The sequence below is a fragment of the Myxine glutinosa genome, chromosome 12 (genome assembly GCF_964187855.1).
Source record: "Myxine glutinosa chromosome 12, kmMyxGlut1.1, whole genome shotgun sequence".
In the NCBI taxonomy this organism is placed as follows: Eukaryota; Metazoa; Chordata; class Myxini; order Myxiniformes; family Myxinidae; genus Myxine; species Myxine glutinosa.
This window is the reverse complement of record NC_136272.1, coordinates 68,117,994-68,136,214: the sequence shown is the minus strand read 5'-3', so window position 1 is coordinate 68,136,214 and position 18,221 is coordinate 68,117,994. Positions and strand designations below refer to the sequence as shown.

General features: G+C 43.8%; 1 protein-coding gene across 1 annotated transcript; it reads left to right on the top strand.

Annotated features, from left to right (window-relative positions):
• The first annotated feature begins 1,873 nt into the window (after positions 1–1,873).
• LOC137437180 (homeobox protein Hox-A1-like) lies at positions 1,874–4,997 on the top strand. Its single transcript, XM_068131546.2, has 2 exons — positions 1,874–2,405; positions 4,651–4,997. Exons 1-2 carry the CDS (start codon positions 1,874–1,876, stop codon positions 4,995–4,997), a joined length of 879 nt encoding a protein of 292 aa, XP_067987647.1.
• The last annotated feature ends 13,224 nt before the right edge of the window (positions 4,998–18,221 follow it).

Here is an 18,221-nt window from a genome sequence, read left to right as displayed (position 1 = left end):
GGCAGATCCAGCAGCCTCCGCATTCTTGCCCAGGACGAGGAAACAAAGAAGAAGCGCCGTTTCCTCTGCAATGTTGTTTATGAAGTGGTGCTAACGACATAAAGGTGTGTACAATGTACATGTAGACAATTTTTATTATTCTTTGTTTGGGAGGGAGATGGGAGGGTGATGGGGCAGGGTGATGGGGCAGGGTGATGGGGCAGGGTGATGGGAGGGTGATGGCAGGGTGATGGGAGGGTGATGGGAGGGTGATGGCAGAGGGTGATGGCAGTGGGTGATGGCAGGGAATTAACATTAACGAATAAAATTTGTAATATAATAATTTGTAATAATTTGTAGTAATATAATAATAATAACGAATTCTGCTCTGTTTCAATTCTGTTTCAATTTGGTGATATGCTTTGCAAACCTTTTTTTTTTTTTACTATTTTAAAACTAAAACAATTCGAACATGGAATACATACTGACACTGCACTTTCAGGTCTCCTACAAATCCTACCCTGTCGCCTCACCGTGGCGTAGGAGTGGCAATGGTCAATGGCATCGAATGTCATGGCTAGCAAAGACAGGGAGGTACACTTGATTTAAATTTGGAAATTTTTTTTTTTTTTTTTTTGGCCACGGAACGGGCACCCACGTACGGGCACGTCCTAGTATAGACAATCAGGATAACATAGACGATGAGGATAATGTAAATGATGAGGATAGTGACATGATGAGGATAGTGACATGATGAGGATAATGACATGATGATAATGTACACAAAGGAGGATAATGACGACGATAAGTACACAATAAGGATGATGTGCATATCGACGGAGTGAATAACCTTAAACATGTTCCTCAGTTCTATGGTCTGACGTCATTGTCAATTAAGTAAAATTAAATTGTTATTCACGAAATTGTGAGTGATTGTTTTTACTTTTATATTCCTTTATTTTTATACGTAATGAGATATTTATTGAAACTTTTATGTTTACTTTTCAGGCTTTCAAAGTTTACCATTTTTGTAATGTTCATCAATCAAGACTGTAAAGTTTTCCGCACACCCAAGGATTTGAAAACGGATTTTCTGTCCCGTCAAAGGGATTCCATGCTGGAGCCTCACATGACCGAAGAAATGATAGTGAAGGAAGAGATTGAATAAGGCAAGGGGGTCCAGTCGACCGAAAAGGTGAACATATGGATTTGGCTACCTGGCTCTGGGGCCGATACTAATGTGGAAGATAGCACGTGATCATTGATGTGTCCACGTTGGAGATTAAATATCCATCATCATTTGCCATCAGAAGCACAGCTTGCTCCACGATGTCCGTTCAGACAGACGGACATGATTCATCGTATCCGTTTCTTCATGACATCGATCCCAGGAGTCAGAAAGTTCAAAGGAAGCACGCACGGTATGACCCCGAGCTTTCCCGGCAGGTTGGCACAAATAACCAGACAAAAAGTACACGAAACTGGAGGTAAGCATCCGTGGACTCGTGTACATTGCGCATTCATTAAAAAAAACATCGTCTTACCTGTTCAGGTATAAACGTACTTTATATTGTGAATATATGGCTGCATGCGTTATCCGTGCGAACGCTTGGTCACGAGCATTTAAAGGTGTGGCGAGAGGTGAGGAGGGAACGAGTCCATTGGAGGAGGGAATGGGTGAAAGAGTGGGCGAGGAGAGGAAGGGTGGGAGCACCTCGGATGACGAGGCTCGCGGGAAGGGAATCCCTAAAACACACTCGAGAAAGGACCTGATTGGTTGGGCGAAAGGTCACGTGGGCAGCCGAACACTATATGCACTTGAACAGGGCTCGGTGGTCCTCGAAATGACGACTTCTCACTCCTGAGGTTTCCCCATCCCATGGACAATGCCATAATGAACGCATTCCTGGACTACTACGATGGGTCCGAGGCCGGGCATTTCGCGGGTCCCGCATCCCTGTCCGGTCTGTGCCCGGAGCACGTCACCTTGGTTTCCTTGGAGCAGTGCTCCGGGAGCGGCACCTCGTGCGCGGGCGACGCCGGTCGCTACCTGTCCGGAGCGCAGCCCCCGACGCCTCCGCAGCTTCAAGCTTACGGCAACGTGTCGGCGCCGGGTTACGACGAGCAGCCCAACGGGGCGACCGCCGCGTACCCACCCTGCCAGGGGTATTCGGTAAACCCGGGCTACCCGTCGTACGGCGACCCCGAGGCAGGTAGCTACGGTGCGTGCCGCGGGGTCGCGTCGTCCTACTCGCTGTTCGGCCCGTTCCCGGGCTCGGTGCGCTTTCCCGAGTGCGAACGCGACCTCGCGGAAGGTGACCTCTCTCCCCGCCACCCGCTGGACACGACCCTAGCTCCCATCGAGGTCCGTCCGAGCACGCAGACGTTCGACTGGATGAAGGTGAAGCGGAACCCCCCAAAAACAGGTGGGTCTTGATCCTTATACAAGGGCAAGCGGTCCCTGTATGATCGAGGAAGGTGTGAGACACCTGTATGTAGGTGACCGAGAGTTGTTCGCTATATAATGTTCATGACCGACAACTTAAAGAAAAACGAATTTTAAAATCTCAGCTAAATGTAGAAAACCTGTTTTGTACATTTTGTTAAATTTCGATGTCAGGTCACAGGTATAACGGACATTCAGCTGCAGTACCTGTCAGGTTTTTACATCACACTACTGTACTTATCTCAGGGTCCTCAAATTATAACTGCAGTAAATGTCGAATGTACAATTTTATAATTCATCCACAACTCAATCGATGTTAACTTTAGTTATAAAACGTGAAGGTTCCGCTCTCATCAGGAAAATGCTCGAACAATATATGATGAGAATGTTTTATGCGATATCAGTGAAAATGAACCGCAGGTTAATACTTCCAATTGTTAAAAGAATATCGTGATCATAATAAATATTGACACGATACCAAATAACGAAGTATTCATTGATGAATAGGATACTTTAGGCTCATGAAGAGGTACCGGGTAACTTGAATGGGTGGAGAACATTAACTTTAGTTGCTCTTTCTCTCTATCTTAAAGTTACTGAGTTCCATATTTGAAGTCAATTTTGTGCGTCCATTTACAACTTCCGATATATTGTTTGTTAAAGACATAAAAGTTGACATACTCATGGAAGGTCTTGGTTTGTAAGAGAAACTCGAACGGTACTCGGTGGTGCGCAAACCTCCGCCAGGCTGAACATTTTAAGTTTTGTATCCACTGATGGGCCCGATCTGGATTGCGACCTGAACCAAGATCTAATCGGCTCGTTTGGGTCACCTGACCAACGCATCCACCAAGTTTCGTCTGAATCCGTCCATAACTTTTTGAGATATCCCGCGATGTGTCGTTTTTGGCCATATCTCCCAATGGTGAAGAATCACTTGAAAATTAAATAACTCTCATATCCGAATCCATATTCAGATCTTCATCAAAATCGAATCGATTCGTCCTTGTCAGACATACAACCTGTCCACCAAGTTTCGTCTGAATCCGTCCATAACTTTTTGAGATATCCCGCTATGTATCGTTTTTGGCCATATCTCCCAATGGTGAAGAATCACTTGAAAAATTAAATAACTCTCATATCCGAATCCATATTCAGATCTTCACCAAAATTGAATCGATTCGTCCTTGTCAGACATACAACCTGTCCACCAAGTTTCGTCTGAATCCGTCCATAACTTTTTGAGATATCCCGCTATGTATCGTTTTTGGCCATATCTCCCAATGGTGAAGAATCACTTAAAAATTAAATAACTCTCATATCCGAATCCATATTCAGATCTTCATCAAAATCGAATCGATTCTTCCTTGTCAGACATACAACCTGTCCAACAAGTTTCGTCGAAATCCATCCATAACCTTTTGAGATATCCTGATACGTGTCATTTTTGGCCCGATCTCGCAATGGTGAAGAATCACTTTAAAAATTAAATAACTCTCATATCCGAATTCATATTCACATCTTCACCAAAATCGAATCGATTCTTCCTTGTCAGACATACAACCTGTTCAACAAGTTTCCTCCAAATCCATCAATAACTTTTTGAGATATCTTGCTATACATAGTCTTTGGCCCTATCTCACAATGGTGAAGAATCATTTAATTTATCATATCCAGATCGGGATCTTCACCAAAATCGAATCAATTATTCCTCGTCTAACTACCAACCTGTCCAGCAAGTTTCCTCCAAAAAAAATTGTCCATAACGTTTTGAGATAACGTGGTCACAGAGGGACAGACAGACAGGTAGACAGAGATGGGTGAAACCATAACCTCCATCCACCTTCGGTGGCCACGTCATCCACCCAAGTCCACCTTTGGTGGCCGCAGGTAATAAAATATAACAAACAAATAAACAAAAACAATTACTCCGGTGCAGGAATAAAGACGTAAAGCTAAATGTAAAAGTCTTATAAATTCACATTTGTTTTTCGCTGATCCCAAAATCGATGGATTTTATTATCGGATTATCCACAAAGGGATTTGTAAAAATACTAACCGGATCCTTTATGTAATATATAATCCGAGTGCATAACGCCGATTCGGAATGTCGGGTTCACAGTAATCCACTCGATTGTGACCTGTAGCGAATCCATAATCCTGTTCATATAACAATATGCTGTACGAAGCTGTTGTTCTGATCCCTTCATTGTTTCCTCTGCCAGTGAAACTCGGAGTCTTCGGATACGCGGCCGGTCATGGAAACAGCCCGAGAACAAACTTCACAACGAAGCAATTAACGGAGCTGGAGAAAGAGTTTCACTTCAACAAGTACCTGACCCGTGCGCGCAGGGTAGAAATCGCCGCTTCGCTGCAGCTCAACGAGACTCAGGTGAAGATCTGGTTCCAGAACCGACGCATGAAGCAGAAGAAACGTGAGAGGGAGGGTCTCGGATCGTGTCCGACGGCCCCGGAGAGGGCTCATGGCCTTTCTGAAAAGATAGACGACAAATCACCGGGAGGGTCTGTCGATGGAGTGGAGTCGTCGCCAGAATCTCCATCGAACAGTTAATTGGGCTGAAAAAGCTCTTGGAGTTAAATAAACGAGCACATGACTCATGTACCATTCATATATGTTTGTATACGAATCATGTATGCTTCACATATGAATCTTTCTTATATAATATATAATTATGCTTCCCTAAGAGAAATCAGTGGCCATGTTTATTCATAGCCATAAGTTTGTGCAATCAGCTTATTTTGCCTTTTGCACGTTTATCCTCACACGCTAAAACCTTCACACCCTAAAACCTTCACACCCTAAAACCTACACACCCTAAAACCTTCACACCCTAAAACCTACACACCCTAAAGCCTTCACACCCTAAAGCCTTCACACCCTAAAACCTACACACCCTAAAACCTTCACACCCTAAAGCCTTCACACCCTAAAACCTTCACACCCTAAAACCTTCACACCCTAAAACCTTCACACCCTAAAGCCTTCACACCCTAAAACCTTCACACCCTAAAGCCTTCACACCCTAAAGCCTTCACACCCTAAAACCTACACACCCTAAAACCTTCACCCCCTAAAACCTTCACACCCTAAAACCTTCACACCCTAAAACCTACACACCCTAAAGCCTTCACACACTAAAGCCTTCACACCCTAAAACCTACACACCCTAAAACCTTCACACCCTAAAACCTTCACACCCTAAAACCTTCACACCCTAAAACCTACACACCCTAAAACCTTCACACCCTAAAACCTACACACCCTAAAGCCTTCACACCCTAAAGCCTTCACACCCTAAAACCTTCACACCCTAAAACCTTCACACCCTAAAACCTTCACACCCTAAAACCTACACACCCTAAAGCCTTCACACCCTAAAACCTACACACCCTAAAACCTTCACACCCTAAAACGTACACACCCTAAAACCTTCACACCCTAAAACCTACACACCCTAAAGCCTTCACACCCTAAAACCTACACACCCTAAAGCCTTCACACCCTAAAACCTACACACCCTAAAACCTTCACACCCTAAAACCTTCACACCCTAAAACCTTCACACCCTAAATCCTTCACACCCTAAAACCTACACACCCTAAAACCTACACACCCTAAAACCTTTACACCATAAAACCTTCACATCCTAAAGTCTTCACACCCTTACTACAGTGATAATGCCCTATATAAATATTGTATGCTATGCTTATAAATATATAACCTCACATCCCTCAAACCACATCACCATCACACCTCAACACCCTCATTTGCCTACACCCCAGCACCCTCACACTCCTAAACCCTCCCCACCTACACCCTCACACATTATCATCCCCACCACACCTACACCCTCACACCCATACACCCTCACTCCCCTATCACTCCCCTATCACTCCCATACATCCTCATCCTCACACACCTACACCCTCACACCTACGCCGTCACTCCCATACATCCTCACTCGCATACATCCTCACCCCCATACACCCTTTTATCCTCTACACCTACACCCTCACACACCAACCTCCTCACTCCCATACAGCCTCACTCCCATACAGCCTCACTCCCATACAGCCTCACTCCCATACATCCTCACCCCCATACACCCTCAACCCCATACACCCTTTAATCTTCTACACCGACACCCTCACACACCTACACCCTCACCCCCATACACCCTCACCCCCATACATCCTCAACCCCATACACCCTTTAATCTTCTACACCGACATCCTCACACACCTACACCCTCACCCCCATACACCCTCACCCCCATACACCCTTTAATCCTCCACACCGACACCCTCGCACACCTACACCCTCACCCCCATACACCCTTTAATCCTCCACACCAACACCCTCACACACCTACATCCTCACCCCCATACACCCTCAAGCCCATACACACTTTAATGCCCAAACACCGATACACTCACACACCTACACCCTCACCCCCATACACCCTCACCCCCATACATCCTTTAATCCTCTACACCGACACCCTCACACACCTACACCCTCACCCCCATACATCCTTTAATCCTCTACACCGACACCCTCACACACCTACACCCTCACACACCTACACCCTCACTCCCATACACCCTTTAATCCACTTCACCGACACCCTCACTCCCATACAGCATCACACCCATACACCCTTTAATCCTCCACACCTACACTCTCACACACCAACCTCCTCACTCCCACACTCCATCACACCCGAGAGGATTTTTTTTCTTCTGAAAATGTAAGAATGGACCATCTGGAGGTGTTTCACAAACACCTTTTTGTATTCTATTAACAATTTCTGATTTTTAACTCTTCTCGTGTTTACACTTAACTACCAAAGACTGCGATTACGCGCATTGATGAAATATGTAACTTATGTGTTACATCCTCATGTCACCAGTCGGTCATGAGTGATGATTATTTCTCAAACCGCTGAACAATTATTTCATTGTGTAATTAAAAAGGAATACACCGCAGGTTGTATGCAAGTGGAGGTTACCCGTAAGCTTACCTGCAGAGTCTTGTTTGTTTCACCTTTGACCTATAGAGTTGTTTTTTTTGTAGCCGGTAATACAAGTACTTGTGTACTTATAATAAGTACTTGTGGTAATGATTTCCTGCACGTGTTGATAATCATAAGCAGAGTTTGCAGATATATATATAAATATATAAATAGATATACAGATATATAAATATATAAATATATATGTACAGTATATGAAGGATGATCCTCTTCGCACTGGATTTATCCATGCCGAGACAATGAGCGTTCTTTGTGTGAACAATATACACACAAAGCCTTCGATTCATCCTTTTATTTGTATTTTTGGGATTGGGTTTGGGGGGAGAATGTTCACACTCGCTGTGTTTTGAGTGAGTGTTCAGTGTGTGCAACTGTTTCAATCGTCGCGTATACCTCAATCTTGGCAATCTGGTACCTGATTAATCGACTGTACCTTTAACAAATCGTGTGCCATATCCAGGACCGTTAAAAAGAATGTACTGAGCACAGACGATATTGTAGCGGAGGCTCAGGTGTTGCAGGGAGCGAGAGCTGCACGCGACTCACACCTGTACCTCTGCCATGTCCGGTGTCATGTTGTATTATGTTGTGCATTAAAACTTTTTTTTCATGGACCCAAGTGGGTAGTTGGAGGTCCACGTCGAACTTTTTATTTTAGAAATTTCACCTGTTCCTCAAGGTCTTCCGACACACCTATACGCTTGTCCGTCGCATTGATGCAATCTGTGGGACAAGTGTGCAGCCAATTCAGGATGTCTTATTCATTCCGAAACTTAGAAGTACCCAGGTGTTCTTTGGTAAGTCCACAGAGATGAAAATCACAAGTCTGGACTGTGTGGGGGAATCATTTAGAACTTCCGAACAAATCTCCAGTACAGGTGTAGTGGTCACATTTGCTGTGCCAGTAGACATACCTGGCGGTTGTCTGCGTATTGCTCATCTCACCTCCTGGTTCTCCCATGTTTAAGAAACTCCACGTGAATTAAACCGTTAAGATCCCAAAACACGATACGTTGTCCTCCCATCTCCAGCTGATCGACGGCTGAACCTTGAATATTTTCAGGTTTCAGGTGATGACCAAATCAAGAGTCTCCGCTCCATTCTGACTCGTTTTACCTGTGGCATTAAATTATGGACTCGGTCACATCAGACGTCACAATCCTCTTCAACAACTCATCTCCCTCCGTCTGGTGATGTTATGGCATAAACTATTGGTAATTGGTCACAAGAGATACCTTTCCATCAACCACAAGGTGCATTGGTAAAAATGAACGATTGTTTCCAAATTTCCAACACTAATCATGGAAAGTAATCCGGAGATTGCACAAAATTATCTGTTCAATGCATTCCAGGTTTGCTTGAGCAACAGCAGTTGGTCACAGGTGAGAATGCCCACGATCGCTCACCAATTCACAACCATTTTTGAACTCTCTGTACTTAATAAACACAACAACAGGAAACATGCATCCTCAAATTGTGCAGACAATCTGTGAATTTTATCCACTTTTATCCTGAGAATCAATTTCATGATACACATCAGTTCCAAAGGTGACTATAAGGTGATGTGACTGTAAGAGGACCACGATCTTGCTTTTGACCAAAATTATTTGACCATCTTTCAAATCACTCTTTTGCGTAACTTGTTCATTGTTATGTAGACAATATCCTCGCCCAAAATCCGAGAACTGAGCTGATGTCTTTAAATGTTGCGCAATAAAAAGTCCATGCCAACCATGAGGCTGCGGGATGGCCTAGATGTGCGCAAACTCGCTTCTAAGGGGTCTAGCCTGGGTTAGAATCCCGACCCAGCTATAAGGTGTCATCCTGGTGTTCCACAGGTAGAGTGATTCATCAATGTGTGTTCCGTCCCTCGGATGGACCTTGAATTAGGTGTTCCGTCTGTTGGCATTGGTGGATATTAAAGATCCCACCGTGTCCTTCGTGAAGAGTAGGCGAGCTATCGCCAGCACCATGAACAAATGAACAATTCCTGCCCTAACCTTCTGTATTGGAGTGGCGACCCGTCCAGCATTGTAATCCATTGTAATCCTAGCCATGGAAAGTGCTTTGGCAGCACCGATGACGCACCGTTTAAACCATGGTACATGATGAAAAAGATGATGAATATGTCAACCATGAACAGCCCTCTTATAGCGCTTGTCCATGTATACAGTGCCTTCAGAAAGTATTCACACCCCTTGACGTTTTTCACATTTTGTTGTTAAAGCCTGAATTTAAAATGAATTAAATTGAGAAGTTTTGTCATTGATGTAGACAAAATAACCCATAATGTCAAAATGGAATTTAAAAAAAATTCTTACAAAATAATTAAAATTGAAATATATAAATATCTAATTTATACCCCCTGAGTGAATACTTAGTGTAAGCGCCTTTGGCAGCGATTACAGCTTCGAGTCTTCTTGGGTATGTCTGTATCAGCTTTGCACATCTGGATTTGGGGAATTTCTTCCATTCTTCCTTGCATATTTGCTCAAGCTCTGTCAAGTTGGATGGAGAGCGTCGGTGAACAGCAATCTTCAAGTCTTTCCACAGATTCTCAATGGGATTCAAGTCTCGGCTTTGGCTGAGCCATTCTAGGATTTTCACGTTCTTGTTCTGAAGCCATTCCCGTGTTGTTTGGCTGTATGTTTGGGGTCGTTGTCTTGTTGGAATGTAAATCTTCACCACAGTCTATGATCTTTTGCACTCTGAAGCAGGTTCTCCTCAAGGATTTGCCTGTATTTGGCTCCATTCATTGTTCCCTCTATCCTTACAAGTCTCCCAGTCTCTGCCAATGAAAAGCATCCCCATAGCATGATGCTGCCACCACCTTGCTTCATGGTAGGGATGGTAGATGGGTGATGAGCTGTGCTCGTTTTTTGCTTGATGTAGCGTTTTGCATTCAGGCCAAAAGGTTCAATTTTCATCGCATCAGACCACATAATATTTTGCCTTATTCGCTCGGAGTCTTTCATGTGCCTTTTTGCAAAGTCCAGGTGGTACTGTCACGTGCCTTTTTCTCGTAACTGGCTTCCATCTGGCCACTCTCCCATAAAGCCTATATTTGTGAGTGCTGCAGAGACTGTGGTCTTTATGACAGGATTTCCCATCTCAGCCAAGGAACTCTGTAGTTCTGTCAGAGTGGTCATTGGGTTCTTGATCACCTTCCTGACCAAGGTGCTTCTTCCTCGGTAGCTTAGTCTCAGAAATGTGAAGCGAGACGTAAGTCTTTTTGGACACAGACTTCAAAAAAGTTCACTCATGGCATAAATGTTGACAAATAACAAGTTTTCCAACTCATTCATTACAAAGTACCTCAACTCATTCACTTTAACGTGCTTTAAATTATTCACTCCACTTTTTCAGAATAACATCCTTTTCACCTTTCTGTCTCCTTGACAAATTCAGGAAGTGTAAGTATATGAATATAACCAGTATATGAATATGTGCATGTGTCTGTTTATGTATGAATGCGTGTGCATGCTTCTACTGTGCATTCACTCTTGTTGAGGAAGGTGATAATTCACCAAATGTCTGTCTGTCTGTCCGTCTGTTCCCAGGTACCGCAAAAACGGCTGAACCGATCGCAACGAAATTTTGGGTGGGTAATCCTGGGACCCCCTGGAGTAAAATAGGCTATACTGTTTTTCCAATTTTTTTCCCCAATTTTCCAATTTTTCCAATTTTCCAGTTTTTCCAAACACGAAGAAATAATATTTATGGATATGAACAGTGATGCGGCTTTTATTGAAATTCTACAAATACTGTTTAGATTTTGATGATTTGCGTGTGATATGATTTAACGGATGTTTATATAAATCGTTTAAAATAAAAAAAAGCCTTAAATTTCTGATATTTTGCCTTTTCATTTAAGCCTCCCAATTGAAGCCCCGCCCATAGGGTGGGTACAGTGGCTAGTTTATTTAATTTATGTATCAATATCACAACAATATCTTATATGCGTATGCCTGCTGTTCTTGTAGACTGGGAAGAAGGCTTATTTGGCCGAAAGTTTGTCTGACTAAAGTTCGACCAGAAGCTACGTCTGTAACTCATTTATTTCTTCCAATTATATATGTTTATACAAATGAGGCACGCTACTCATAATGTGGAGTGTCTGCTATTCTCACAGTTTTATATGTATGTAAGTATGCATAATATACACAATACATACCTATACATATATATATATAGTCGGCATCATCTTGCAGAATACCCCGACCATGGCAGAGAACACATTTACAACCCTTGACCTGAAGTCTGTGGCCGAACACCGTAGAGAAATTAATGAAGGATGATCATTCAGTGAAGGCCTCAAATTGTTGAGGTTAAAACGCATAAAATTTGCACATTTTCTTGAATTTAATTCACGTTCCAACGTTCGTCCGTGGTCTTCAGGATGGAGCTTCATATCTCCCAAGCATTTCCCTTCCATGGTGCGAAACTCGAGCACCGCCATGGCACGTGCTTCCGCTAAAAGACAACCTCGCCCTTCCGACCCGTCACCTGCCTTCCGACCCTGTGCTCTATTCGAAAGTCGAAGAACACCCAGTGGTGCGTTTCCTTCTTATTCGCACGCCGGGGTTCCTGGCCTTTTGTGCGGGTGGGGTCACGACCCCGGGTGACCGAGGCACACAGCGCCGCGTCCTATAGGACGGACAACCTCAAGACGGAGCGCTTTGACAAGAATAGGAAGGTCGCATGTTTGATATCCCTGTTGATATGCCTGTTGTGTTGTTTGAAACTTGAAGTGAATGGCTTCGCTACTTCGCTTGTCAAACCGGGACCAGACAAAGGGGAGACCTTATAAAATGCTTTCCGAAATAATTTACTCTCAGCTATTTCACCAACATGTGGGTCACCCTTCAAAGTAAATAATCCCTCACACTAGGTATCTTCTTGGTCAGTGCAGCAGGTATGGGCTGGCATTGTTCTTATAAAAGTGTTTGGTGCCCTGGAATGAATTAGGCTTCTTGCCACAGGATGGTGTGACCTCAGGGTCAAACGTAATATTCTGCATGTTGATTTGTCCATAGTCTCCAAATTTTCTTGATTATATCATCGGAAAATACGACATTCTGTGTCTGTTTGTCTGTCTGTCTGTCTGTCTGTCTGTCTCACGAAGGAGGTTGAGGCAACATCATTTTTCCCCCTCCCCATCTAAAGTTTTCACATTTTGAAGCCACCTGAACTTATTTCATGATGCCTTCAAATCAAACTTAATATATAATCTTCACAAACCACTCCAAAGTGATGAAGCCAAAAATGTAGATAAAATGTGAATACGTGAGATTAACAGAGAAAATCAGATGATTCTCAGTTGCATTAGTATTCAAACCCTTTGCCCAATTAACCCGAAATCACATCAGGAGCAAATAATTTGTTTAAAAGGTTACAAAATAAGTGTAATAGGTTTCACCTGTGTGGGATCAGAGGTTTAACTTAAAAATTAATCTCTCCCACTTATCTAAAGGTGCAACTACCTGGTCAACCAACAAAGCAGACATGAAGACCAAGGAGCTTTCCAAAGAAGTCAGACATAAAGTGGTGGAGAAGCACTGTTCATAAGAGGGTTATAAGAAGATTTCAAAGTTCCTCATTATCCCTTTGAGCACGGTGAAATCCATCATTAAGAAGTGGAAGACGTATCATACCGCCCAGGCTCTACCCAGACCAGGTCGCCCATCCAAACTCAGCAGCCGGGCAAGCAAGAGACTGGTTTGGGAAGTAACTGTAAATCCAACAATGACTTTGAAAGATCTACAATGCTCTATATCTGAGATGGGAGTCAGTGTTCATCAATAAACAATATCCCGTTCCCACCACAAAGCTGCACTCTACGGACAAGTGTCAATAAATAAGCCATTAATGAAAAAGACACATCTAAAAGCTCGTATAGAGTTTGCGTAAAAAAAAAAAAAAAACACCTTAATGATACCGCAGGCATGCGGAGAAAAGTTTTGTGGTCCGACGAGACTAAAATTAAACTTTATGGTCTAAATTCAAAGCGTTACTTATAACAAGTTTAACACTGCAAATCACCCCGTCAACACGATCCCTACTGTCAAGCATGGTGGTGACGGCATCATGTTATGGGGCTGTTTTTCATCAGCAGGGATTTGCAAGCTTGTCAGGATAGAAGGGCCAATGGATGGTGCAAAGTACAAGATAATCCTTGATGATGACCTGCTTGAGTCAGCCATGAATGTAAAACTGGGTAGGAGATTCACATTTCACCATGACAATGACCCGAATCACAAAGCTAAAGCCACAATGGAGTGGCTGAACAAGAAGAAAATAAATGTTCTTGAGTGCAGGGGCACAAAGATCCCCCTCTCCCCTCCCCCTACCTAGTCAGGGAGAACACAAGCTACAACAACAAAACAACAGCTTGTTGGCAAAACAATAACAAAACAACAAAGGCAAAAAACAACAACAAAACCTTGTTGCACCTGACCAGATAACAATGTCCGGCCACAACCTTGTCACATCGATCTCCTCCGGGAATACCAATTGCGGCTTTAGGTTTGCCTCCACCTGCCAATCACAAGCATTTGATAGACCTTTTCCCTTCCACCTCTTGCAACCTGGCCCTCTTTCACAAACAACACCTCTCTCCCATCAGCCTCCTTCTCTCCCCTTTCTCTCGGTCTCATCACGTCTTGTTGCATCGTCTGCACTACCACCGCCAGCCCATGATCGTGCTGCCATCTGTATCTTCCTGCTGCCAATGCTACTGATCATGCACTCAGTGCATGCTTGCTTTGTCATTCCCACACCTCCACACCAAGATCAGCTCTCCTCCTGCAACAACCCCCACACCCTCAAGGTTGCTGGCGATGAAAGCACATCATACGTTGTCCGCAGCAGGAAATTCAACAGTATTGGCTCCAACCTCCAAATGCCTTGCCACTTCAATGTCCTCACCTGCACACCTTCCCACCGAGTCTAAGCACCTTGCTGTGCCTGTCCGGCTGTTGACATATCTCCTCTATTCCTCCTTTCACATCCCTCTCAACCATCTTACTCCTTTATTTCAAACATGCCTTTCCCCATAGCTCATACTTCATCCACCCCAAGGCATGCTTCCTGTGCTGTACCATTCCCTTGACATCCTCCTGTTGCAACCTCCACTCCATCTCATTCACCTCTGCTCTTGCATTCCACTTCCAATTTCCCTTCTTTGTGAGAGCATTCTTCACCACTTGAATCACGCACCATCATGAACTCCCGCACCTTCATCACCTTGTACTCCTCAGTTAGTGATGTTAAGGGAAACCGGAATTTTCCACCCTAACACATAAAAAGCAATATTCGTCAAACAGTATGGCACTCTCAACCACCTCCTCACAGACCCACTCACCAAAACCTTCATCCTCTCTACATGCCCAATCACAATATCAGAAACCATCAATGGCCACAATACTCATACCATCAATCCAAACTTCAAGTACAATATCTTCAAATTTCATGGCGAACCACATCCATCAATCCTCTTCAAACCTCCCAGAAACTTGTTCCTTACCTCTGCCACCCTTCCCACATCATTCAACTCCAAAATATACCATCTTGCAAAGCTCTTCACTGGGGCCTCCACCAATGATTGAAACACCTCTCCTCCCAGCTCAAACCTGCGAATGTGATCTGCCACCCCTCATCTCACCAAAGCACTCCTTGACGTTCTTGATTTAAAGCCCATCATTGCCCGCCGTCAACCTTTTCAATCACTCCCAGGACATCCACTGCTGCATCAGATGACTGCTGGAAAATTGTCAGGTCATCCATGAATGCAAACATTGATGGCAAGCTTTGACCAGATGCTAGCTCCACGTCTTCCCCATGTCCAATTACAGCACATATCAGCAACTCCATAGACAAACATTCGCAGTAGAATGGGCCCTACTGAAGAGCTCAGTGACTTTCAACATGGCACCGTCATAGGATGCCGCCTTTCCAACAAGTGAGTTCGTCAAATTTCTGCCCTGCTAGAGCTGCCCCAGTCAACTTTAAGTGCTGTTATTGTGAAGTGGAAACGTCGAGGAGCAACAACAAGTCAGCCGCAAAGTGGTAGGCCACACAAGCTCACAGAACGGGACCACCGAGTGCTGAAGCACGTAAAAATCGTCTGTCCTTGGTTGCAACACTCACTGCCAAGTTCCAAACTGCCTCTGGAAGCAACTTCAGCACAACAACTGTTCGTCGGGTGCTTCATTAAATGGGTTTCCATGGCCGAGCAGTCGCATACAAGCCTAAGATCACCATGCGCAATGCCAAGCGTCGGCTGGAGTGGTGTAAAGCTCACCGCCATTGGACTCTGGAGCAGTGGAAATGCGTTCTCTGGAGTGATTAATCACGCTTCACCACCTGGCAGTTCGACGGAAGATTCTGGGTTTGCGGATGCCAGGAGAACGCAACCTGCCCGAATGCATAGTGCCAACTGTAAAGTTTAGTGGAGGAGGAATAATGGTCTGGGGCTGTTTTTCATGGTTCGGGCTACGCCCCTTAGTTCCAGTGAAGGGAAATCTTAACACCACAGCATACAATGACATTCTCGACAATTGCGTGCTTCCAACTTTGTGGCCCTCTCCCGTTTCAGCATGAGAATGCCCCCGTGCACAAAGCTAAGTCCATACAAAAATGGTTTGTCGAAATCGGCGTGGAAGAACTTGATTGGCCTGCACAGAGCCCTGACCTCAACCCCCATCGAACACCTTTGGGATGAATTGGAATGCCGACTGCAAGCCAGGCCTAATCGTCCAACATCAGTGCCGGACCTTAATAATGCTCTTGTGGCTAAATGGTAGCAAATCCCCACAGCAATGTTCCAAACTTGAGTGGAAAGCCTTCCCAGAAGAGTGGAGGCTGTTATAGCAGTAAAGTGGGGGGACAAACTTAATATCAATGTCCATGCTTTTGGAATGAGATGTTCACCGATCACAAACGGGTGTGATGTTCTGGTGTCCACATACTTTTGGCCATGTAGTATATATATATATGTTGGAACCCATCTGTGGATCGGTCCCATCGGCCGATGGTCTGACCCATCGGCCGATGGGACCGATCCACAGATGGGTTCCAACATATACACACATATATACTAGCATGGATCGGCTCGTTGTGCTCTCCTTTCCACACGTCGCTACAGAGGAACGGGCTTGTTTTAACCGAGGATAATGACTGTACCGGAGTTGCAGTGTTGTCATGATTTACACCAATCATAATTCAAACATTTATTTGTAATATTCGTGATATTACATTTTTATAAGTAATTTAAGTTGAAGATTTAAGTTGAAGAAACCAGAAAAATTAAAAAAGGATCCTTTTAGCACATATACACAGGAGGGTTAGGTGCAGACTGGAAGTTTGGGACAATTTCACAAAAGTTTGAGTGAGTACTTCAGTGACATGACAGACACTGCACAGATATATGCACCGTATGCAAATAATTGACCTCACCACCACATAATTCAAAACACCTCACCAACACACGTAATTCAAAACACCTCACCAACACACGTAATTCAAAACACTTCACCAACACACGTAATTCAAAACACTTCACCAACACACGTAATTCAAAACACTTCACCAACACACGAAATTCAAAGCACTTCACCAACACACATAATTCAAAACACTTCACCAACACACGTAATTCAAAACACCTCACCACACACGCAATCCAAAACACTTCACCAACACACGTAATTCAAAACACTTCACCAACACACGTAATTCAAAACACCTCACCAACACACGCAATCCAAAACACTTCACCAACACACGAAATTCAAAACACTTCACCAACACACGTAATTCAAAACACCTTACCAACACACATAATTCAAAACACCTCACCAACACACGTAATTCAAAACACCTTACCAACACACGTAATTCAAAACACTTCACCAACACACGCAATCCAAAACACTTCACCAACACACGTAATTCAAAACACTTCACCAACACACGCAATCCAAAACACTTCACCAACACACGCAATCCAAAACACTTCACCAACACACGTAATTCAAAACACCTCACCAACACACACAATCCAAAACACTTCACCAACACACGTAATTCAAAACACCTCACCAACACACGCAATCCAAAACACTTCACCAACACACGTAATTCAAAACACTTCACCAACACACGTAATTCAAAACACCTCACCAACACACGCAATCCAAAACACTTCACCAACACACGAAATTCAAAACACTTCACCAACACACGTAATTCAAAACACCTTACCAACACACATAATTCAAAACACCTCAACAACACACGTAATTCAAAACACCTTACCAACACACGTAATTCAAAACACTTCACCAACACACGTAATTCAAAACACCTTACCAACACACGTAATTCAAAACACCTCAACAACACACGTAATTCAAAACACCTTACCAACACACGTAATTCAAAACACTTCACCAACACACGCAATCCAAAACACTTCACCAACACACGTAATTCAAAACACCTCAACAACACACGTAATTCAAAACACCTTACCAACACACGTAATTCAAAACACTTCACCAACACACGTAATTCAAAACACCTTACCAACACACGTAATTCAAAACACCTTACCAACACACGCAATCCAAAACACTTCACCAACACACGCACGTTTCGTTGTACAATCCACAACACTACTTGGATTTGTGCTACAATCCACTACACTACTTGGATCCCTGATACAATCCACTACACCA

Coding starts and splice junctions, on each gene's coding strand:
- LOC137437180 (XM_068131546.2), top strand. CDS start 1,874: ATGAACGCATTCCTGGACTACTACGATGGGTCCGAGGCCGGGCATTTC. Junction 2,406..4,650: donor GCGGAACCCCCCAAAAACAG/GTGGGTCTTGAT, acceptor TTCCTCTGCCAG/TGAAACTCGGAGTCTTCGGA.